At 49.4% G+C, this 24,641-nt stretch overlaps 2 protein-coding genes and 1 long non-coding RNA gene across 11 annotated transcripts; 2 read left to right on the top strand and 1 right to left on the bottom strand.

The window, feature by feature from the left end:
• Positions 1-1,805: 1,805 nt before the first annotated feature.
• Positions 1,806-8,630, top strand: COMMD4 (COMM domain containing 4). 2 transcript variants are annotated; one of them, XM_061180047.1, is made up of 8 exons: positions 1,806-1,861; positions 5,725-5,796; positions 6,023-6,088; positions 6,288-6,327; positions 6,620-6,739; positions 6,923-7,003; positions 7,313-7,489; positions 7,576-8,630. In XM_061180047.1, the coding sequence occupies exons 1-8, from the start codon at positions 1,859-1,861 to the stop codon at positions 7,614-7,616; spliced, it is 600 nt and encodes a 199-aa protein (XP_061036030.1). In that variant the 5' UTR covers positions 1,806-1,858; the 3' UTR covers positions 7,617-8,630. The 2 variants fall into 2 exon arrangements, with proteins under 2 accessions (XP_061036030.1, XP_061036029.1); XM_061180046.1 differs by lacking the exon at positions 1,806-1,861 and adding an exon at positions 2,591-2,749.
• On the bottom strand, positions 5,064-17,488 carry LOC133084055 (uncharacterized). The gene is made up of 6 exons (XR_009699358.1): positions 17,270-17,488; positions 16,090-16,212; positions 6,429-6,770; positions 6,213-6,353; positions 5,710-6,070; positions 5,064-5,373 (listed from the first exon to the last, which is right to left on the bottom strand). It is a non-coding gene; the product is annotated as an uncharacterized LOC133084055 (long non-coding RNA).
• Positions 17,026-23,973, top strand: NEIL1 (nei like DNA glycosylase 1). Of its 8 annotated transcripts, none has more exons than XM_061180043.1 (11): positions 17,026-17,128; positions 17,217-17,476; positions 18,954-19,410; positions 21,337-21,471; positions 21,568-21,631; positions 21,926-22,025; positions 22,451-22,578; positions 22,905-22,932; positions 23,117-23,178; positions 23,347-23,512; positions 23,695-23,973. In XM_061180043.1, exons 3-11 carry the CDS (start codon positions 18,977-18,979, stop codon positions 23,763-23,765), a joined length of 1,188 nt encoding a protein of 395 aa, XP_061036026.1. In that variant the 5' UTR covers positions 17,026-17,128; positions 17,217-17,476; positions 18,954-18,976; the 3' UTR covers positions 23,766-23,973. The 8 variants fall into 8 exon arrangements, with proteins under 8 accessions (XP_061036026.1, XP_061036022.1, XP_061036028.1 ...); XM_061180039.1 differs by having other exon boundaries at positions 23,009-23,178; XM_061180041.1 differs by having other exon boundaries at positions 17,042-17,476; positions 23,009-23,178.
• Positions 23,974-24,641: the final 668 nt, after the last annotated feature.

Genomic DNA, 24,641 nt, shown 5'->3' with positions numbered 1-24,641 from the left:
TCCGAGACCTATTTAATGAAAAACTCTGGGGGTGGGGCCCAACACTGTTTTAACAAGCCCAGCAGATGATCCTGATACACTGTAAAGTCTGAGAACCACTGCTCTAAATAGGCAAATAATCTTTATTTGTGAAACAAATCTGTGAGACAATGCTCCAGTATGACATTAAAAGGACATGCCACCCACCTTTTTGCCTTATTTCCAAATTTAAATAATTTGTCTTTTTGATGTTTGCTATTTTGTTTTTCAAATACTCTATCAACTTAAGGCAGTTTTCATCTATTACTAATTTTTTTTTCTTAATAAAAAAAATGGTTTCCCAAATTTATCAGTTCTTTTCTTCTTTAACCTACTGAGATGATGAAATACAAATGGAACTATCCTTATACTCTTAAAATAAAAATTTTTATTGATATGGTGTATTGTAACACACTCTTGACTTCAACATGCTGATGTTTATGATTTTTAAAAAGCTCTTTATAAGTGAGATCAATTTTAGCAGGAATTAGCTTTCCATCTCTTTCTATTTAGGGAGCAGTTTAATTGCCATAGGCTCTATCTGTACTTTGAAAGCTTGAAAGCCTACAACAATAAAACAAGCCGGGCCTAGTGTATGGGTGAGGGGCATGGAATTGAAGACAGATCTCAAACTGTTAAATTTCTTCTTTGGTTATTCGTCTATTCTCTGGTGTATTTTTGTTGTTGCTATTTTGGTTTTTTTTGTTTTTCCCTCTTCAAGTGAACATGGGAAACTTAAGTTTTCCTAGACTAGCCATTAGCTCAAACTCACAAGTAAGCAGACTAATGCAATTTAAAGCAACCTATTTTTCTCCCATTAGGTTGGGAAAAATTAAGATAAACATCTGATGTTGGTGAAGCTGCAGAACAGTTCTCCTGAGCGTGTCAACTGTTACAGGCCTTTTTGCTAGGCTCCTTAAGGGATTCATCAAAATGAAATAAAATACCTAGGCACTTGAAGGAGATATCTGGGGTACTGGTAATGTTTCCTTATTTGGGTGCTGGTTACATGGGGTGTATGGTTTATGAAAATTCATTAAGGGGCTTCCTTGGTGGTGCAGTGGTTAAGAATCCGCCTGCCAATGCAGGGGACACGGGTTCCAGCCCTGGTCAGGGAAGATCCCACATTCCACAGAGCAACTAAGCCCGTGCGCCACAACTACTGAGCCTGAGCTCTAGAGCCCGCGAGCCACAACTACTGAGCCCACGAGGCACAACTACTGAAGCCCGCGTGCCTAGAGCCTGTGCTCCGCAACAAGAGAAGCCACCGCAATGAGAAGCCCGCGCACCACAACAAAGAGTGGCCCCCACTCGCTGCAACAAGAGAAAGCCCGCGCACAGCAACGGAAGACACAACGCAGCCAATAAATTAATTAATTAATTAATTTAAAAAAAGAAAATTCATTAAGCTCTGTGTTTACACTACGTACAATTTCCTGCATGTGCATTCTATTCCAATAAATTTTTAAAATATGTCTTTTGCCACAGCCCACAGCTGTATGTAATGGCATTGCTTACAAACATGGAGACGACCTGAATACCCCGGCAGAACGGAAGGCACCCGCTCCCTTAAGGCGAACAAATTAAACGGCTTCCACTCCCTCTTCCTACTGCTTTGGTTCTGTTTTCAGTTAACCTGGGGGTTGGCGCTGGTCCTTTCCAGGGAAGGGTTCTGGGGACTTAGAAAGGGACCCGGTATTCCGCCCCAGCAGCTCAGAGCTGGGCGACTTGCTCCCGCCCCGTTCCGAGGGAGCCCCCGCCCCAGCGTCACGTGACCGCCACATCACCTGACCCGGCGCGACAGGAAGGTGGAAGTCCTGGGCGCGGGCTTCCTGGCGTGATGGTGAGGGATGAGGGGTGATGCGAGGCAGGGGGTGCTGGGGGCGGGCAGAGTAGGAGACCCCATATCTCACCGCCGCGGCTGCGGGAAGGGTGGGGCGCTGGGTGCGGGGAGATGGGAAGTCTGCCGGGCCCCTCAGCAGACACTTGGGTGCAGTCGTGAGGAACGTGGCTCTGGAAGAAAAAAGCCTCCCTTCACCCTCCTCCCTGCAGGATGGGTAGGGCAGGGCGGGCCGGCAGGCTAGGAGTGCCTTGACGGGAAGGAAGGGCCCGCGCACCCCCGGGACACGAGCTGGGGCTTGTCCCTCCAGGCCTTCCTCTGCCCCTCCCAAAGGTGCCCACTTCCCAGCGCTCCTGTGGGACCTGGAGAAAAACTTGCTTACAATTAAGCTCAGTCTTCTGCACTGTTAGGAAGGTCCTTCGCTCTTCCCAGAGCCAGAAAGGAGTGGATTTGGGGTTGGGATTTCCCAACTCATCCATCCATTCATTCCTTCAACAGATTGTGAGTGCCTGCTGTATACCATGCACTGTGCCAGGCACTGAGACTTTGGCTGCAGGAGGGAAGGGCCAAGTTGGAAGCTTGAATGGGCAGTCATAGTTAAGACTTGAGGGGAAGGGGCCAAACTCACCTTGTACATAGTGTCAGGGAGGCGACCGAAGGATGACATCATATGAGGGCCTGGGAGCAGGGAAGAAAGCTAGCTGGGCGCAGTGCAGTTTGCGTACCAGGGGTTAGGAGGCATGAAGCGGGGATGGTGGGAGGCTGTATCTTCAGACAGGGAACAGCATTCAAAGACTTCAGGTGAGAGAGAGCATGGCTCCCTAGGAATGAATGCATTTCATCACCTGGAAGAGTAGAAACTGCAGGCTAGTGAAAGATGAAGCTCGACAGGTAAGCATAGACCAAAGCTTGCTGGGTCTTGAGAGCCACATAGAGGAGTTTGGACTTTAAGAAGAGGGTGCTGGGAAGCTAGGAAGAGCCTTTCAGCTGACTTGTGGAGGGAGCAAGAGGGGAACAGAGAGCCCAGCTTGGGGCAGCAGGCCCCCCCAGGAGATGGTAGTGACTTGAGATAGGGTGGAGAGAGTGGAGATAGAAGTGGGGGAAATCAGCAGGGCTCAGGGACTAAATGCATGAGGGTAAAAGGAGAGGGAGGGGTCTGGGCTTGGTTCCCAGGTGGTGGTGCTCACTGGCGTGGGGGGGGGGCAGGTTTCAGCTGGAAGAGAACCAGCTACTTTGATACGCGCTGAGTGAGGCGTCTGAGCTGCCAGGTGCAGCTGGCTAGGAGACAGTCTAGATTTAAGTGTCTGGAGCTCAGAAGAGAATCTACAATGGCAGTTATAAATTTGGGAGTCATCAGCACAAAGATGATCATTGAACCCTGAAATGTGTAACCTGTCTCAGCCAGAATATGAGTTGGGAAGAGAGGACCTAGGACAGAACCTAGAAAAAAGCCAGCATTTTAAGAAATTGCACAAGGAACACGTGCTTATGGTAAAAAAGTAAATAATATAGAGATGGTAGAAGTCAGAAAAAATGCAGAGATGGTAGAAGACTTCTATGGGTAGAAGTCAGGGACCCATGAAGTTAGGAAAAATATTACCTCTCAATTTTGGCTAACTTCAAACTGAAATTTAGTATTTTCTTCAATTATGAGTGTTGGCAACAAACCCCAGTATGATTAGCAGCACCTCTGACTTTGTCACTAATAGAAATCAGATATTTTCATATCACATTACAGCTGTTGGCATTGTTTACATATTGTTTATGCTCGTTTCTAAATTACTGTCATTATTTGACTTGAAACATATGTCACATCACCAATTTGTTTTGAATACTTTGATAACTTTTTTTTTTTTTTTTTTTGGCCACATGACGCGGCTTGCAGGATCTACGTTCCCTGACCAGGGATTGAACCCAGGGCCATGGCAGTGAAAGCCCAGAATCCTAACCACTAGGCCACCAGGGAACTCCCTATTTTGATAACTTTTAATTAGTTTCTTTTACTATGGAGTTTTTCCTATGTATTTTTAAAAATATTTATTTGGCTGAGTCGGGTCCTCGTTGCGGCATGTGGGATCTTTCATTGCGGCGCTTCTTGCAGTGCGCGGGCTTCTCTCTAGTTGTGGCGTGCGGGTTTTCTCTTCTCTAGTTGTGGCGCGGCTTCCAGAGCGCGTGGGCTCTGTAGTTTGTGACACACGGGCTCTTTAGTTGCAGCACGTGGGCTTAGTTGCCCCGCAGCATGTGGGATCTTAGTTCCCTGACCAGGGATCGAACCCGCATCCCCTGCATTGGAAGGCAGATTCTTTACCACTGGACAACCAGGGAAGTCCCTCCTGTGTATTTTATACATCTAAAAACATCATTTTGGGAAAAGCCTATAGACTTCACCAGATGCCTGATGAGTCCATGCCACAAAATGGGTAAAAACTCCTGAAATAGGAGAAGAAGTACAAGGCTGTCCTTAACACTCCCACCACCTCACCAGCAGTCCCAGTCCCCGGCCCCAGAATAATGACAGTAGGCAGCCTGCAGGGATCACCATTTGGGGGCTGGGGAAAGGAGGGTGAGCCAGAAAATGAGACAGAGGCCAGGCCATAGGGAGAAATCCAGAAGAGTATGTGGCTTCAAGAAGAAGGATGGGTTTGTGTCAGATGCTTCTGAGGAGTTAAGGAAGAGGAAGACTAGATTTAGTGAAGAAAGTCATTTGTGACCATGGCTAGAGAACTTCACTGGAGGCCCATGTAGAAGCCCCAGTGCAGTGGGGTCAGGTGTGATCAGGGGGATGACAGGTGAAAAGGAGGATTGGAGGTTGAAGGGTCATGGAGCAGGTCTGAAGTGACTGATAAGGTGAACGATGGGGCCAAGTAGAGGACATGGGATTATGGGGCTGCACTGAGGGCCCAGCAGAATCAGGAGAACGTGGACTGACCGTGTACCCAGTTTGCGGGTTTTGTTCCCATCATCTGTAAGCAGCCCAGATAGAGGCGTGGGAAGATGAACATGTATATTGCTGTGCATTAGAGCTTTGCCACAGAAACAGGACAAAGGACAGTTGATCGGGGGGTGGAGGATATTGTCAAGATGTGGTTGACCAGGTGGGTTTGCATCCTAACAGAGGAGATGGACCTTGAATAAGTAATAAAATGTGATATATGCTGTGATAAATGCCATGGAGATCAAGAAGGAAAGATAAACAGCTAAAGCATGATGGTGAAGAGCTGTTTTATTTTTTTTAACAGCTTCCTTGAGATAAAATCGACATAAACCATGTGTGTGTAAATATATGGTTCAATAAGTTTTGATGCGTATATGCTCATGAAAACATTACCATGATCAAGATAATGAATACATCCACTGACCCCCAAAATTTCCTTGTGTGAGGGGCTATTTAAGAAAGCATAGTCCGAGAAAGTCCATCAGAAGAGGTGTCATTTGAGCAGAGACCTGAGTGAAGTGAGAGGGCAAGCCACGTTTAATTTGCAACAGGAGCAGCAGGGAGCCCAGTACGGCTGGAGCTGGGGAGGGAAAGGAGAAGGTGAGATGGTCACCGGCACCCTGAGGCCAGGTACTTTGTTGTGTTCCATGCTGTACCCCCAGCGCTTAGAGTGGGCTCTCCCACGGAGAAGGTGCCCAGTCATGTCTGCTGAGCACATGAATGCCTGGGACAGCCATGAGAACAAGGTTTGGTGGCAGGGTGGGTCAGGGAGAGGGTTCTCCAAACAGCCTGGTAGTAGGGGAGAACAGGTGGGCCAGAGGGCACGCATCTTGGACAGGGAGCAGGAACCCTGAGGAGCAGTAGAGTGGGAGACGCCTGGCCATACGTCAGCCGGCCCTCCAGCCTGACCACCTACCTCACTCCCTTGCAGAGGTTCCGGTTCTGTGGTGACCTGGACTGTCCTGACTGGGTCCTGGCAGAGATCAGCACGCTGGCCAAAATTGTTGAGTGCATGGGGTCTTGGGGGTGGGGGCAGAGAGGGATTGCGGCTGGGGGCTCTGAGGGTGGAGGGTGGTGAGGTCACTCTTGAGTTGGGGCCTCAGCGTTCTCGGGCTATCCGAACATGCTGTGTGACTGATCATGTATGCGGCCAGCCCTCTCTGAGCCAGCCCACCAGCATGGAGGGGTGAGGTGGGTCAGTCTGGCTGATGTAAAGCCTTCCCCTCCAGTCCTCCGTGAAGCTGAGGCTGCTGTGTAGCCAGGTGCTGAAGGACCTTCTGGGACAGGGTATTGATGTGAGTGCAGGGCCCCGCACCCCACTGTCCCATGACCCTGTGACCCCCACTACCCTGAAAGTGCACCAGACCCAGGGAGACGGGTGATCAGCTCCCACCCTCCCTGGATACCTCGTGTCCTTACCGCAGGATCCACGCCAGGGGTTGGGGGCTGGTGAGCAGGGGCCCGGCACCCCTTGAGGGCCTCCTTTCTCCACAGTATGAGAAGATCCTGAAGCTCACCGCTGATGCCAGGTTTGGTGAGTACCCCACTGGGTCCACAGACCTTTGGGCAAACCCGGGTACTCAGCCTGCGGCCTGGCACAGAGGCCCCTCCTCCCAACAGCCCACTCTGACCCACCTGCCTCAGCAGAGGAGCATGAGGGAAGAAAGACACTGCCAGCCCTAGGGTCCTCTGCCGGCTCCCAGTGGGGCAGTAGCGGCGCTCATGGCTCAAGGAGGCCTGGGGGCTCTGAGCTGAAGATAGTGGGGTGTCAAGGAGGTGGCTGGGGCCACAGTGACACCCCCCACTCCACCCACGGGTCCCCCCAGAGTCGGGTGATGTGAAGGCCACAGTGGCAGTGCTGAGTTTCATCCTCTCCAGTGCGGCCAAGCATAGCGTGGATGGCGAGTCCTTGTCCAGTGAACTGCAGCAGCTGGGGCTGCCCAAAGGTACGGGGACGAGGGCAGGCAGGTGGGTAACCTGTGGGCCAAGGGGTGCCAGGCAAAGGTCAGGCTGTGTGACCCTGAGATGCACCTTGCCCTCTCTGGGCCTGGAGCCTGAGACCTGCCCTTTGAGTGGCCTAAGCCCCAGCAGCCACCTGCTAGCTCAGGGGACCTCCCTTCGGCCCCCAGAGCATGCAGCCAGCCTGTGTCGCTGTTATGAGGAGAAGCAAAGCTCCCTGCAGGAGCACCTGCGGGCCTGCAGCTTCCGAGGTGAGTGTGGGGTGCCAGGGTGGGGGCTGGGCTCCATTCTAGAAGGTGCATGTGGCTTGGGAGGTGTTGGTCCTCAGAAAGGAGACTTAACCACATCACATGTCGAGCAGTCACAGAGCTGGGATTCCTGACACCAGCCCCGGCTTCTTTCCTCTGAGATCTGCTGTGGGTAATCTGAGCTCCTGGATCAGAGGGATGAGAGCTTCTCAAAGGCCACATAGCCCTGAAGGGTTCAGGGCTGAACCAGGGTGTGGGCTAGGGCTGCCTGGCTCCCCTGCCTGTGACCCTGAGCCCCTTTCGGTCTTGCAGTGAATAGGCTGGCAGGCGTGGGCTGGCGGGTGGACTACACCCTGAGTTCTAGCCTGCTGCGGTCCGTGGAAGAGCCCATGGTGCACCTGCGGCTGGAGGTGGCAGCTGCCTCGGGTGCCCCGGCCCAGCCTGTTACCATGTCCCTCTCAGCAGACAAGTTCCAGGTCCTCCTGGCAGGTGAGGCTCAGCTGTACCTGGAGGGTAAGGGGCCCTCCCAGATCCTGCCTAACTGCCGCCTGCCTACCTACCTCTTCCCCCTGCAGAACTGAAGCAGGCCCAGACCCTGATGAACTCACTGGGCTGAGAAGAAGAGCTCATGGGGCCCATGTGGAGCTGCCCTCCGAACTTCTCTTCACGGGGTGCCCCAGCTCCAGGACCCTAGGGGCCTGGCCTCCTGGATGTCTGGCTTCCTAGGTTACCACCTGAGAATTCAGCCTAGGGATCCTGAACACTCTTGCAGCATTGTCTTCCCTCCCCCATGAAAGGCACATGTCAGTGGTTTTCATGAGAGGGAAGAATAAACAGAAGTGTAAGAAGTGTAAAGAAGTGTGTGCATGGATTTCTTTTGGGTTCAAATCAGAGGTTTTCATGAGAGAGACCAAGTGACATAGTGACCTCCCTGACCTATCGCACGTTTTCTTTTTTCTTTTCTCAGCTGCTGATTGAGGCAGGTCAGGGTTGAGGCAGAACGAGAGCCAAAATGAAACAGCTTGTCTGTAGACAGGAAAATCAGGGTTCTAGCTCCCAGTCCTATGATGCTCTTGGCTCTGCCCTCTCTGTGCTGGCCCTGTCCTTAGGCTGGCAGCAAGTGGGTGGCCCCAACACCAGATACCCCAGGTAGAGAAAGGAGACAGCCCTTGCCTCTCTGTCATCTTCTTTAGGAAGAGAGAAGGCCCATGCCTGAACCACTCACTGGCAAGTGGAATGGGATAATGGGCTGAATGTTTGTTATGCACCCATTCCCCACCCCCTGCCAAATTCATATGTCTAAGCCCCAACTCCCCGTGAGATGGTTTTAGGAGGTGGGGCTTTGGGGAATAATTAGGTTCAGATGAAGTCATGAGAGTGGGACCCTTGTGATGATTAGCACTCTTATAAGAAAAGGAAAACAGACTCTCTGTACCATGGAAAGCATGTACCGTGGAAAGGCCATATGAGAACATAGTGAGAAGACAGCTGTCTAACAAGGCAGGAGAGAGCCCTCACCAAGAACTGATTCTGACTCGAACTTGGACTTCCCAGCCTCTGGAACTATGAGAAATAAATGTCTGGTTTTTTGGGGTTTTTTTAAAAATAAATTTATTTATTTATTTATTTATTTATTTATTTATTTATTTATTGGCTGCGTTGGGTCTTCATTGCTGTGCGCAGGCTTTCTCTAGTTGCGGCGAGTGGGGGCTACTCTTTGTTGCGGTGCACAGGTTTCTCATTATAGTGGCTTCTCTTGTTTCGGAGAACAGGCTCCAGGACACACGGGCTCAGTAGTTGTGGTTCGCGGGCTCTAGAGCGCAGGCTCAGTAGTTGTAGCACATGGGCTTTGTTGCTCCGCGGCACGTGGGATCTTCCTGGACCAGGGCTCAAACCCATGTCCCCTGCATTGGCAGGCGGATTCTTAACCACTGCACCACCAGGGAAGTCCCTAAATGTCTGTTTTTTAAGCCACTCAGTCCATGGTATTTTGTTATAGCAGCCTGAACAGACTAAGACAAGTGGCCTCCCAGGACTGGCTTAGGCCAACTAGGGTCCCTTGTAGAACAGACTGATTCCAGGTGTGGGGCAGGGAGAATACAAGGTAAGCCCAGAACATCTCGGGGTCCAAGGAAGCTATCAAAGAATAATAAGTAATGTCAACAGGAGCCAGCTCATCCCACTGGCTAAAGATGGGACAATTTAAGCATCAAAGATATGAGGACTCACTCCCCTCCTGGCTTCTGCTTCTGGAGAAATGGAGCAGATGGGCTTTTCTCTACTCCTTCCACTAAGTTCAGCTAAAAACCTTAGACATTATATATAAAACAAACATAAGACTATGAAAGATGATGAGAAGAAGGCAGACTGGCTAGACCTCAAGACCTGAAGAACAACACAGCAGAGAATTCCTTAGATTTTCTTTTTGCTTCATGTATCCCAAGCTGGCTGCTGGAGAAGCCATCCACCTAGAAACAACACACAGACAAAGGAAGGCCCAACAAAAGCCTACTCTCTCTAGGCAAAGGACCGGGAAAAGGACAGTCCAGCAGGACAGAAAAAGTTACAGACAGTAAGGGCTGTACTCCAGCCACACCCTGCAGAACTGCAGCCCCTCTTTGACCCCTGACTGCAAAGGCTGAGTGGAAGCCTAGACTCCCACCCCATCCAGCAATAAGGAGGTGGCATACCCCTTTCCCCACTGGTACTGTGTCAGAGGAGGCCTGCTAAAAGAGAAGATTTAAATAAGATGCAGAGTCTCATAATACCCAAAATGTCTAGGATTCAATTTAAAAAATCGTTGTACCAAGAACCAAGAAAATCTCAACTTGAATGAAAAAAGACAACAAATGCCAACACGAAAATGACTCAGCTGTTGGAATTCTATGCTAAGGATTTTAAAACAGCTATCATAAAAATGCCTCAAGTCTCAGCAGAGAAATAGAAGATATAAAGAACCAGATAAAAATTTTAGAACTGAAAACTACAATAACCCAAGTAAAAATCTCAATGGGTAGACTTAACAACAGAAGAAAGAATCAGTGGATTTAAAGATAAATCAATAGAAATTACCCAGCCTGAACAACAGAGAGAAAATAGCTTGGAAAACAAACAACAACAACAACAAAAACAATAATATAGAGTCTCAGGGACCTGTAGGACTATAACAAAAGATCTAGTATTTTTGTTGTCAGAGTCCCGGAAGGTGAGGAGAAAGAAGGTAGGACAGAAAAAGTATTCAAAGAAATAATGGCTAAAGTTTTCCAAAATATGGCAAAAGACACAAACCTACAGAGTCAAGAAACTGAATGAACTCCACACAGGTTGAACCCAAAGAAATCTATGTCAAGATACATCATAATCAAACTTCTGAGAACTAAAGAAAAAAAAAATTGAAAACAGCAAGAGAGTGATGACACCTTACATATAGGGGGAAAACAATTTGAATGACTGAATATCTCATCAGAAACCACAAAGGCCAGAAACAAAAAGCGCAACACATTTCAGGCCCTGAAAGAAAAGCGTCAACCCAGAATTTTATATTCAGTGAAAATCACCTCAAGAGTAAAGGGGGAGTAAAAGAATGAAATTAGAACATTTTTCTCACACCATATACAAAAACTCAAAATGGATTAAAGACCTAAATGGTAAGACTGGATACCATAAATCTCGAAGAAAATGTAGGCAGAACACTCTGACATAAATTGTAGCAATTTTTTTGGATCTGTCTCCTAAGGCAAAGGAAACAAAAACAAAATTAAACAAATTGCACCTAATTAAACTTAAAAGCTTTGGCACAGCAAAGGAAACCACTGACAAAACGAAAAGACAATCTACAGAATGGGAGAAAATATTTGCAAATGATATGACCGATAAGGGGTTAATATTCAAAATATATAAATAGCTCATACAATTCAATATCAAAAAAACAAGCAACCCGATTAAAAAATGGGCAGAAGACCTGAATAGACATTTTTCCAAAGAAGACATAGAGATGGCCAACAGGCACATGAAAAGATGCCCAGCATCGCCAGTTATTAGAGAAATGCAAATCACAACCACAATGAGATATCACCCCACACCTGTCAGAATGGCTATCATCAAAAAGACCACAAATAACAAATGTTGGCAAGGATGTGGAGAAAGGGGAACCCTTGTACATTGTTGGTCTGAATGTAAATTGGTGTAGCCACTGTGAAAGCAGTATGGAGGTTCCTCAAAAAACTAGCAATAGAACTACAATGTAATCCAGCACTCCTACTTCTGGGTATTTATCTGAAGAAAACAAAGGCACTAATTCAAAAACATACATGCACCCCAATGTTCATAGTGTGTGTGTGTATATATGTATGATATCACTCAGCCATAAGAAATAATGAAATTTTGCTATTTACAAAAACATGGATGGACCTGGAGGGTATTATGCTTAGTGAAATAAGTTAGAGAAAGACAAATAGTGTATGATATCACTTATATGTGAAATCTAAGAAATGAAATGAATGAATATAACAGAAAAAACAGACTCACAGATATAGAGAACAAACTAGTGGTTACCAGTGGGGAGACAGAAGGGGGAGGGGCAAGATAGGAGTAGGGGATTAAGAGGTACAAACTACTATGTGTAAAATAAATAAGCTTCAAGGACATATGTACAGCACAGGGTATATAGTCAATGTTTGATAATAACTTTAAATGGAGTATAATTATAAAAATATTGGATCACTATGTTGTACACCTGAAACTACTATAGTATTGTAAATCAACTATACTTCAATTTGAAAAATGACAAAATTGTAAGGCATTTTAAAAAAGAGTAAAGGGGGAAATCAAGACATTCACAGATGAAGGATAACTAATATAATTTGTCACCAGCAGACCTAATCTAAAAAAGGCTAAAAGGAAACCATAAACAAAACAAAAAGACAACCCACAGCATGGAAGAAAATATTTGCAAATGATGTGACCGACAAGGGATTAATCTCCAAAATATACAAACAACACATGCAGCTCAATATCAAAAAAACAAACAGGACTTCCCTGGTGGCACAGTGGTTGGGAGTCTGCCTGCCAATGCAGGGGACACGGGTTTGAGCCCTGGTCCGGGAAGATCCCACATGCCGCGGAGCAACTGGGCCCGTGCGCCACAACTACTGAGCCTGCACTCTAGAGCCTGTGAGCCACAACTACTGAGCCCGCATGCCACAACTACTGAAGCCTGCGCACCTGGAGCCCGTGCTCCGCAACGGGAGAGGCCACCGCAACAAGGAGCCGGCACACCGCAGTGAAGAGTAGCCCCCACTCGCTGCAACTAGAGAAAGCCTGTGCGCAGCAACGAAGACCCAACGCAGCCAAAAAAATAAAATAAAATAAAATAATAAAATAAATAAATATGTTAAAAAATAAATTGTTAAAAAAAACAAACAACAAACAACCCGATGAAAAAATGGGCAGAAGATCTAAATAGACATTTTTCCAAAGAAGACATACAGATGGCCAAAAAGCATATGAAAAGCGATGCTCAACGTCGCTAATTATTAGAGAAATGCAAATCAAAAGTACAGTGAGGTATCACCTCACACCAGTGAGAATGGCCATCATCAAAAAGTCTACAAACAATAAATGCTGGAGAGGGTATGGAGAAAAGGGAACCTTCCTACACTGTTGGTGGGAATGTAAATTGGTACAGCCACTATGGAGAACAGTATGGAGGGTCCTTAAAAAATTAAAAACAGAGCTATCATATGATCCAGCAATCCCATTCCTGGGCACATATCCAGAGAAAACCATGATTCAAAAAGATACATGCACCTCAGTGTTCATTGCGGCACTATTTACAATAGCCAGGTCATGGAAACAACCTAAATGTCCATCGACGGATAAAGAAGATGCGGTACCTATATACAGTGGAATACTACTCACCCATAAAAAAGAATGAAATAATGCCATTTGTAGCAACATGGATCGACCTAGAGATTATCATACTAAGTGAAGTAAGTCAGACAAAGAAAGACAAGTGTCATATGATATTACTTACATGTGGAATCTAAAATATGATACAAATGAACTTATTTACAAAACAGAAACAGACTCACAGACATAGAAAACAAACTTATGGTTACCAAAGGGGAAAGGTGGGGGGGAGGGATAAACTGGGAGGTCAGGATTAACATATACACACTACTATTTATAAAATAGATAATCAACAAGGACCTACTGTATAGCACCGGGAAGTCTACTCAATACTCTGTAATAACCTATATGGGAAAGGAATCTGAAAAAGAATAGATATATGTATATGTATAACTGAATCACTTTGCTGTACACCTGAAGCTAACACAACATTGTAAATCAACTATACTCCAATATAAAATAAAAATTTTTTTTAAAAAATGGCTAAAGGAGGATCTCCAAACAGACAGGAAATGACAGAAGAAGAAATCTTGAAACATCAGGAAGGAAGAACAATGGAAAGACTAAAAACATGGATGCAGTAGACTTTCCTTCTCTTGAGTATTTTGAAATATGTTCGACAGTTGAAGCAAGACAAAATACTGTTAGATGTGGTTCTCAATGTATGTAGAGTAGATATTTAAGGTTATTATAAACAAGGGAGGGTAAAGGGAAGTAAGGTTTCTCTATACTTTACTCAAATTGATAAAATGTCGACACCAGTGAACTGTGACAAGTACATACATGTGTATTGTGTAATACAGCAACCACTTCAAAGGGTATGCAATATAACACACTCAAAAACAATATAGGTAAGTCAAACTGGAATTCTAAAAGATGTTCAAGTAGCCCACAGGAGGGCAAGAAAAAGAAGACAAAACGAAAAACAGGGAACAAACAAAGCACAAATAAAGTGGCAGACAAAAAAAGTCACAAAGATGGGCTTCCCTGGTGGCGCAGTGGTTGAGAATCTGGGCTGAGCCCTGGTCTGGGAAGATCCCACATGCCGCGGAGCAACTGGGCCCGTGAGCCACAATTTCTGAACCTGCGCGTCTGGAGCCTGTGCTCCGCAACAAGAGAGGCTGCGATAGTGAGAGGCCCGCGCACCGCGATGAAGAGTGGCCCCCGCTTGCCACAACTAGAGAAAGCCCTCGCACAGAAACGAAGACCCAACACAGCCATAAATAAATAAATTTAAAAAAAAATAGTAAGATGTCTATTCCTCATGACTAGCAGCAAACTTTAAAAAAAAAAACAAAAAGTCACAAAGAAATTTCCAAGTCTCATCAAATGTATAATATGAACTTGGTTTCCTAGGTAGCATTCCCTCTTCTGTGTTGTCACAGAATCCTGTAGAATCTCCTCTCATTGCTATTGTAGCACTGCATTAATTTTGTATTTACTACCCACCTTTTACCAGCCTTTCTTAAGGATGGGAATTGTATATCCCTGTTTGTGTAACCACAAAGACTAATATAGTACTCTTTCAGTAAGTGGGGGTAAAAGATAAAGATTGCAACAAATTTAAAGATATCAAACGTGGAAAAAAATCTATGAGTCCATTAAAGATAACCCTCCCAAATCAATTCTAATTTGTCACCATTGGACATTATTGCACCAAATTCTTAGTCTAAAAATTGATAATTAAAGAGAAGGGTTTCAGAATTTATCCTTTTTAGTATTTCAGAATACCCAAATAACCCTAGTCAATGAAGTAAATCTCTTCTTTACAGAAGAATTCCAGCTAATGTAGAAGGAATGACAGAATTAGAAAATCACCATTTTGTAACTCCCAGTTAAATACTTGATTGAGGCAAGGATCACCAGTGATGATAAAGCCATTAGGTGAAAGGTTGATGTGATGTGAAACTGGGTACTTGTGTGGTGCTAAAGAATCACCACATGTAAACAACCCAATGTCCCTCCGCTGGTAAGTGGATAAACATGCTGGTATGTCTACACAGTGGAATACTACTCAGCAATAAAAAGGAATGAACTGATTGATTAGCATAACAACGTGGATGGTTCTCAAATGCATTATGCTATGAGGAAGAAAGCAGACGCACAGGCTACGTGCTGAAGATTCCATGTACAGGCATACCTAGGAGTTAACTGCAGGTTTGGTTCCAGAACACTGCAGTAAAGCAAGTATGGCAATAAGGTGAGTCACATGAACTTTTTGGTTTCCCAGTGCATAGAAAAGTTTTGTTTACACTATACTGTAGTCTATTAAGTGTGCAATAGCATTGTGTCTAAAAAAACAATGTACTAATTAAAAAATACTTTTTATTGCTGGGGGTGTGGGCGAGGGATGGATTGGGAGTTTGGGATTGGCAGATGGAAACCATTATATATAGAATGGATAAACAACAAGGTTCTACTGTATAGCACAAGGAATTATATTCAATATCTTGTAATAAACCATAATGGAAAAGAATATGAAAAAGAATATATATATAAATGTATAACTGAATCACTTTGCTGTACAGCAGAAACTAATACAACATTGTAAATCAACTATACTTCAATAAAATAAACTTAAAAAATACTTTATTGCTAAAAAATGCTAACCATCATCTGACAATGGAGAATTGCCACAAACCTTCAATTTGTAAGAGAAAATGCAATATCTGTTAAGTGCAATAAAGTGGAGCGCAATAAATGAGATATGCCTGTGTATGATATTGGCAAAAACTATAGGGGCAGAAAACAGATCAGTGGTTGCCAGCGGGTACGGTGTAAGTGTTGACTAAAAAGGTGCATGGGCAAATTTTGGGGGGGGGGGTGATAGAAATGTATTATCTCTTGATTGTGGTGATGATTATGAGTGTATGAATTTGTCAAAACTCATACTCTAGGGACTTCCCTGGCGGTCCAGTGGTTAAGACTCCACGCTTCCAATGCAGGGGGGCATGGGTTCAATCCCGGCTGGGGAACTAAGATCCTGCATGCCGTAAGGCACCACCAAAAAAAAAAAAAAAAAACCTACCAAAAACAAACAAACCAAAAAACTCACACTCTAAAAAGGATGAATTTTACTGTATGTACATTTTAACTTAATTTAAACAAACAAAAATAAACCAACAAAACAAAGAAATCACCCCATAGATTACTTAGTGGTCACAAGGTGTGAAACATACCTTTACAACACAGAAGTCTGGCTGTCACAGCCTCACCAGTGATCAATTTCAGCCTCACTAAAGTGAGACAACCAGATGTTGGGCGCCTCCTAATGTGATGCAGTTTGGAGTACAGAGCAGCACCTAGGAGACATATGTATTTCCAAGCTTTAGATCTAATTTCTGGTGTGCAGGGAAAACTAGAGATAGAGAAACAAGTTAACAACACCCAAGGAAACATCAGACAAATCCAGAATGTGATGGGGCATCTCAAAGGACAATTGGCTTGGAATCTTCAGAAAGGTCAGTATCATGAAGACCAAAAAAAAAGGAGGTGAGGTGGGTAAGAGGTGGGGAGGGTGGTTCCATCTAGATTAAAGTGACTGAAGAGACATAGAATCCTTATTTGGTCTCTGCCTTGAACAAACTAGCTATCAAAGACATTTTGCGGACAATTAGGGAAATCTGAATGTGGGCTATGTACTAGGTAACATTAAGAAGTCATTGTTGGGACTTCTCTGGTGGTGCAGTGGGTAAGACCCCGAGCTGGAGTCGATCCCTGGTCAGGGAAATAAATCCAGCATGCTGCAACTAGGACCCGGTGCAGCCAAAATAAATAAATAATAAATAAATAAATATTTTTTTTAAAAGTTGTTAACTTTACTAGCTCGATAAAGGCATTGTCTCATTTAAAATACTTCTGTCAAAATAAATGAATAAATAGATTAAGGGGAGAGGAAGGAGAAGTGGTATGGATCCTGGCTGTGGGTCAGGCACCAATGCCTGCTACACTTAGGATGAAAGGCCAGCTCCTTACAGAGGCCTCCAGAGGTCGGACCGGACCAGACCTGACCTTGCTTGGGTGTCTGTCCTCACCTCTCAGCACTCCCCCCAGCCACCTTCTTTGAGTGGGCCAATCGCTCGCTTTCCAGCCTCCAAGCCTTTGCATTGGCAGTTCTTTCCGCCTGTCGTAACGACTCGTCCCCTGTCTTTTCCGGATGGCTCCTTCTGAGGTTTCAGCCTAAATGTCATTGCAGAGAGACCCTCCTCCACATCGGAAGTAGGTTCTGCTCTCGGCTCCTGCCTTTGGCTGCTTGGCTACACTTCATCACCCGTGGTGATGATGTTTACTTGTTATGTCTGACTAGCGTTGAAACTTAGAGCCACCACCGGGTCCCCAGAGCCTGCATTTATCGCGCACCTGTTCGCGCCCTGCGCACAGCTGCAGGCGCCTCTGCTTCGGGACGGTGCTTCTGTTTCCTGCTGGGAGTGCCGACCCGGTCCCGGACTAGCCGGGTGGCTTCTCACAGCCACAGAGACAGCTGCAACCCGGGACCTCAGACCTGACGCCGGATCCCGCCGTCGCCGGGCAGCGGGAAGCCAGGTTCTTCCGCCACCCCCCAGCCAGGTGACTGCCCCAAAGCCTTTCCCACACCCCAGGCCCCCCGGCTCTGGGACCCCACCCGGAACAGTCTTTGCCACCTACCTGAGGAACTACACTTCCCATCAGGCGCTGGAGCAGCGACCGCAGCTCCCAGCGTGCTCTCAGGATCCGCTTCGCCCCCGGCCTTAACCCCATAGTGGCTGCAGGCTGGCGGGAGCGGCGCGGGGCCCAGGTAGCCTGGGGGTGGGCCCGGGGTCGGGTTGTGTGTGCAGCAGAGCTGAGGAGAGGACGGGATTGGGGGCCTTGGGGAGGCAGGGAGCCAGGGTTAACCGAGGACAGGCAGCGGGGGTGGAGGATGGGGGTGGGTGGGAGGCGAGCCATAGAGCGTCCGCCTCTCGCGAAATTAAGAACCTGGAAGTTCACCTTTTCCCTTTCGAACCCTTTCGGGTGCCAGGTCCGGGGCGGCGCTGAGGTTGCGGCGGGGGAGGGGTGAGGGCAAAGAAGTCTGCCCTGGCTAAACGTCCCCCTCTGCCCAACACATACCTTCGCCTTCGTTCTGGCGAAGAGGAAAGTGGCAAACTCTCCTCTCTCCGCCAGCGAGGGTGAGGAAGGGGAGTACGCCTCTCTCGGCCCGAGGCGCTGACCGGGGCGCTTCCTATTCCCCCCTGGACCATGGGCTGGAGCTTGGGGAGCCCTTCTGACGCTCCTATCTCCTTCCTCGAAGTCGTGTGTACCTGACTCCAGCGCTGATGTACCTGGAGACACCTGCATTCCCTCTTTCTTGTCCTCGCTATGGTCCTGACCAGTGGGTGGTGGCAGGCCTCCACACTGCCGGCTGAGCCTCTGAGCAACCGTTTTCCCAGCTCTTCTCTTCCAGGCTCATTCCCTCAGTCATTGTGACAACCTGTGCAGGCCTGATTCCAAGCGGTGGGGTGATGAGCAAGCAGAGCTTCCACTCTGGGGTGGGAGTGGAGGTAGAGGCAGAGAAGAGATGATAAAATAATTTCAGGTTCTGGGAGTGCCACGAAGAAAGGAAAACGTGTAGGGGGTCGGGGGGTACGATGCTGCCTTGGATAGGGTGGTCAGGGAGGTCCTCTCTCAGATGTTCCTAGACTGAGGGGGGACAGCAGGGGCGAAGGCATGGGGGAAAGAAGAGCAGTGTGCTTGAAGCAAGTGAGTCAGAGGGAGCGTGGGAGGAAATGAGATGACAGTGTGGGCCCGGGAAGGATCTGGACGTTATTCTAAAATCAGGAAGGGTTCATGGAAGCCCATGGAAAGTGTTAATGAGCAAGGCAGTCACATTTCCCTAGTCTGAGCTTTCTCACCATTTTCGGGGGGCGGGGGGGGAGGGTTGTGGAGCAGGGGCTGTGGCCAAGCCAGCTGATTTCCTGCCAATTATCAGTTGACCATGGCCCCCTCTGACCCTCTGAAAACTGGGAGTGATGATTGCTACCTCACTGGATGCACACCTGGCCCAACCTGCTGTCATCCTCCCCCACAGGGCCTGGCCACCCCTCCCACAGAATGCCTGAGGGCCCTGAGCTGCATCTGGCCAGCCACTTTGTGAACGAGGCATGCAGGGAGCTGGTGTTTGGCGGGTGTGTGGAGAAGTCCCCTGTCAGCCGCAACCCTGAGGTGCCCTTTGAGAGCAGCGCCTACCACATCGCAGCTTTAGCCCGAGGCAAGGAGCTGCGCCTGACACTGAGCCCCCTGCCTGGGGCCCAGCCCCCACGGGGGCCACTGGCCCTTGTCTTCCGCTTTGGCATGACCGGCTCCTTCCAGCTGGTGCCCAGCGATGCGCTGCCACCCCATGCCCATCTGCGCTTTTACACGGCTCCCCCTGGCCCCCGACTTGCTCTCTGCTTCGTGGACATCCGCCGCTTTGGCCACTGGGACCTCGGGGGCAAGTGGCAGCCAGGCCGCGGGCCGTGTGTCTTGCTGGAGTACGAGCAGTTCAGGTAGGGCCAGCACCAGGTGTGATGAATACAGTCCTGGCCTCCAGGCCTGGCCATTAGTGCCTCGGTGGCCAAGAAGAAGCGAGTTCCAGCCCCCTTTGAGCTTCAGTCCCTTCATCTGTAGACCAAGACAGTGTCCTTTCCTGGGGACAGCTCCCTGAGCTAATGGATGTGGAAACCCAAAACTGACGTGGGAGAAGGTGGGAGCAAGAGGTGGATGAGGACATGGCCAGTTAGTGTGAGAGCTGGGTCTCAGGTCAGCATCCCACTCTGTCTTTTGGCACCCTCAAGAGGCTAAGAAGAAACGTGGAGAGGCTTTAACAACCTAAGAAAGAGGCTGAGCAGGAAGGAATTGCTTCAAGGGAGTGGGGAGAGGACGGCCTAATGTGGTTTCTGAATCAGACTGTGGTCTCCCACATTCTGCCTACCCACTGGTCTGTGTCCCGTGGTCTCTGTGCCTGTCTTCTGTCTGAGGGAGGGGTAACGGCCCCACCTGGGATGTGATCCAGGTCACATAAGATGGCACAGTGTCAGCCACTTCCCTTCCTCTAAAGATAAAACATGTATGAGTCTCTGCTTCGTGCCAGGCCAGCTCTAAGTGTTGGGGGTTCAGCAGTGATCAAGAGGGATGTGGTCCCTGCTCCCACAGAGCTAGTTCAGGTAGGGCAGGGGGAAAAAGGGGACTAGATTAATTCAAATAGACACATGCCTGAAGAAAAATCCAAGAGGTAGAAAATGACTTTGAGCTGTGGAGGTGGGGGGAGGAGGAGGGTGCATTAGGAAAGGCCACCCCAGGTGACATGTGAGCTGAGGCCTGCCTGATGAGAAGGAGCCAGCTGTGCATAGCTCTAAATTAAAAGCAATCGGACAATCACAAACACAAAGGCCTGAAGTGGACTTGGCAAATCCTTTCTTGGGGAAGGCACGCCTTCGGCTGCCCCCTGGGGTGGGTCAGGGCGTCTCTGGTGCCACAGAAGGCAGCAGACTCCTGGCCTTCCCAGGTATGACCCCAAGTGCACCCCTAGGGAAGTGTCTGTGTTGTCTTGGATTTCTCCCACTTCACCTTTTCTAGGGAGTCATGCCACAAGTTAACTCTTTGCCAGCCGAAGCTTCTCTCACAAGATGAGCATTTTGGCTTGTTTTGTCCCCCAGCTACGGAGCCTGTGGGGATCTGCCCCCCTCAGGGATCTGAACACCCAGGCCAACCTTCCACTCTTACCTTCACCGCAAAAACTCTGTCTTCTATTTCATTTGCTTCTATTTCATCTGCTTCTATTTCATCCCTTATTTCATTTGCTTCTCATGCCCATCACTGAGTCAGTCTTGCCATGATCCTTTTCCACAAAGAAACGAGACACATGTACCCTTCATGGTGGTGAAGAGAGACCCATGACCCTTGGAGGTGGGGTGGGAGCTGCTGGGGCACTCACCAGCCAGGGCTTGCCTCCTCACTCCTGCTAAATAAACAGAGCCAGTACCAGCTTCCTGGAAGATCTTCAGCTTCTTGAAAAGACCTGACCCCACCAATATCTAATCTTCATATCTAACCAACTAGAAGTCCTAGACAGGGAGTTCCAGACTGCGGACACACCTGAGGTCCTGTGATCACCTTGTTCTCAAAAATGTCTTGAGTCTGAGGCACTTTGGTGATATACACACCACATACCTAGACTCATGTGTTTTCTTGAACATGCTGCTTTTGACTGGTATTTTTTTACCTTTTGTAATGCATTAAAATCCCACACTGTTGTTCCCATTTAACAGAAAACTGAGGTTCCCGCTGCCAAAACACCGAGGCTGGGAAGAGGGGAACTGGGACTCCCCATTTCCTTCCCTTGCACCCAGGAACGGGTTCCCCCAGCTCCTCTCCCCTAACCCATTGGGAGGCAGGGAGGGGTGGGGTGGGCAGAATGGGTCTCATGTGCCCAGACTGTGTCCCTCCAGGGAGAATGTGTTACGAAACCTAGCAGACAAGGCCTTTGACCGGCCCATTTGTGAGGCCCTCTTGGACCAGAGGTTCTTCAATGGCATTGGCAACTATCTGCGGGCAGAGATCCTATACCGGTCAGCAGGCAGGCCCTGGGCACGAGGGCTGGGGTGGCTGGGTGTGCCCACATTCCCCACTGCTTAGCATGAAGCCCTCTCTCCACCTCACTGCAGGCTGAGGATACCCCCCTTCGAGAAGGCCCGCACGGTTCTGGAGGCACTGCAGCAGCGCAGGCCGGTGAGGCTGCAGGGAGGGACACACGCACCTATCAGTGCAGGCCGACAAGGGTCTGGGCTGGGTCAGGTGTTTCCAGCTTAACTCAAGCAGGTCCCTTCTCGGCTTCCAGCCTGTTTCCCCATCTCTTCCAGCCTGTTTCCCCATCTCTGCGTGTGTGTGGGAGGTGATGGGGGGCAGATGAACTGTCTGAGTCCTGCCATGCTCCGAAGGGGTCTGTTCCCCGAGGGGTCAGCTGCCTTCTGAGTGGCCCTGCCTCATGCTGACATCCAGGTCCTACCCCTGCCTCTTCTCCAGAGCCCGGAGCTGACCCTGAGCCAGAAGATCAGGGCCAAGCTGCAGAACCCAGACCTGCTGGAGCTGTGCCACTCAGTGCCCAAGGAAGTGGTCCAGCTGGGTGAGGCCTGGGAGGCAAAGATGGCCAGCTAGGTCTGCTTTGGCATATCGTGTAACCTGGGACAGTTCCTGCCCCTCTCTGGGCCTGGTTCCCTGCCTGGGGAATGGAAGTTTGTCGACCTAGTCGTTCCTAAATGGACTAAGCCTCCTTCACTGAGCTTCACGTGTCGGGTGTCTATGTCCCCTGAGCTGCCCATGAGGCAGGCAGGGCAAGGATTCTTAACTCCAGGATGGGAAAGCCATGGCCCACAGTGGGGAAGACACCAGCCTGAGGTCACACAGCTGGAGGAGGGAGAGCCTTGGCCCCCTGACTCAGTCCATCAGCTTGTAAAGCTGAGGTCTGAGCCAGGTCTAACTGGGCTCCCCACCACCGCCCCCCAGCCTAAGTCAGCCCTCTGACCTCCACCTGGCTCCTCTGTCCCACAGGGGGCAAAGGCTATGGGCCGGAGAGCACGGAGGAGGACTTTGCTGCCTTCCAAGCCTGGCTGCGGTGTTACGGCACGCCGGGCATGAGCTCCCTGCGGGACCGGCAGGGCCGCACCATCTGGTTCCAGGTTTGGGCTCTAATGCTCACACAGGCAAATGGAGCCCTGAGGAAGCTGGTGGGATGGAAAGACCTGGGGTCGCACTGTTCCTGAGGATCTAAGCTTTCCCCTAAGCTACGCCCGTCCCCTCCTCTGAGTCCCAGGGTCCCAGCTAGTGGAGCAGCCCAGGGCAGGGTTACCTTGCTGTTGGCTCTGACCTGGGGGGGAGGGGACAGTCAGAGAGGCTTCCTAGGGGAGGGGCTTCACTGATCTGGAAGGACAGGTGTGAGTTCTGCCTCTCCAAGGAAAACTACCCCTGCCAGATTGACTGCTGAATTCTCCTGATTCCATTTTAGGGGGATCCTGGACCCTTGGCGCCCAAAGGTAAGCTACGCCTAATGTAATGAGAGGAAAAAGGACTAGTTGCTTGCAAGGGCTACAGCACCCTTCTCCATCCCAGTCCCCACTCCAACCCTCGGAGGCACTCCAGAGTGGGAGCATGGGAGTCTAGAGAAAGGGGGCCGCGGCCACAAGACCCTCCAACCCCATCAGCAACAGTATCCTGCAGGGGGCAAGTCCCGCAAGAAGAAATCCAAGGGAGCACAGCGGGGTCCTGAGGACCAAGTGGAGGTATGTCTCCCTGCTCCTACCCCCTCCCTACACCCTCTCCTGTCCTGGCTGCACCTCCCAGTCCAGGCTCTTGGGCAGCTCCTTCCCTTGACAATGGAGGGCAATGGTGGGTCCTAACCAACCTGTGACCTGCTGAGCTCCTCAGGGACCCGTGTCTTCTCCACCCAGAACCCTCCACCTCCAAACAAGGCCCCTTCAAGGACACAAAGGGCACGGAGAGGCCTTCCTGAGCAGACTGCGGCCCAGCAGCCCGAGGGGACCAGCCTCCAATGGGACCCAGAAGCCCCCCGTGTCCCTGAGAAAGGGAAGAGGAGGAGGCAACCAGCGACCTCAGGTGGGCCTTCCTCAGCATCTTCCTCTAGGGAGGGAAGGGGCACCACCAAAACGGGCTCTCCAGGAGAGGAAGGGACGGCAGTGCAGGTGGGAGGAACACGTCGACAAAGGTGGGAGGGAGGCTGTTGGGGCAGAGTCCTCAGCCTGGGGTCCGAGCTGCCACCTCACCTGTCCTCCCCACAGGCCGCCGCAGACCCCAAAAGATCAAGGCTGACACCCCATCCTTGGAGCCTGAGGAGACCTCAGCCTCTTAGCAGGAGGGTCTCCTTGCTTGCATCCACCCCTTCCTGCTGCCCTGGATCTGGGCCTGTGCGGCTTCCTGGAAGTTGCAGGGGACTGGCTGCCTCTGGCCCTGTGGCCATTCCCTATACAACTATGATGTTTTTAATTGTACCCGTTGTCCCCATTTTTTAAGCCCACGTGAAAAATGCTGTAATTTTTAGTAAACTGATAAACCTTGAACTTCTTGGGCTGGCTGTAGGTCTGGGAAAGCCTAATGTGGAGGGCCTGGTGCCCAGCCCTGGGGACAGGAGGGCCACTGCCTCAGCATGGCAGACTGAGCCCCATCCCAGGCCTCAAGGCCCTGGCTCTCAGGACAGTCTGCCTCTGCAGGGACAGCCCTTCAGAGGTGGTACAGAGACCCACCCCGTCCCCCGGGGGCAGCCCAGGCTCTATAGCTCCTCCAGTCCAGGATTCCTCATGTGGCTGCTCCCCTAGCCTAGTCCAGACTAGTCAATGCTCCCCTCCTAGTGGGGGCCAGCCAGAACCCACCCACCAGGCGGCCTCCCCAGCCCCAGGCCCTCTGCCTGTGGACACGGGGGAAGAGCTGCTTCTTTTTTTTTTTTCCCGGCCGCACCACATGGCATGCGGGATCTTAGTTTCCCGACCCGTGTCCCCTGCATTGGAAGCTCGGAGTCTTAACCACTGGACCGCCAGGGAAGTCCCGGAAGAGCTTCTTATATCGTGGTCTTACAGTCAGCTTATGGTCACCGATATCCCCCGTCTCCGTCATGGGGCCTGCAATCCAGACCCGGCGCGCACAGATAACCTTAGATCTTGCCCCTGTCCCCAGATGCCTGGGGTAAAAACTTACCCCCTCAATGCCTGAGTTTGGGCCCTGAGGGGACTGA

The sequence above is a fragment of the Eubalaena glacialis genome, chromosome 2 (genome assembly GCF_028564815.1).
Source record: "Eubalaena glacialis isolate mEubGla1 chromosome 2, mEubGla1.1.hap2.+ XY, whole genome shotgun sequence".
Taxonomy (NCBI): domain Eukaryota; kingdom Metazoa; phylum Chordata; class Mammalia; order Artiodactyla; family Balaenidae; genus Eubalaena; species Eubalaena glacialis.
Note: the sequence above shows the minus strand (reverse complement) of the source record. Positions and strands in the feature narration are given on the sequence as shown.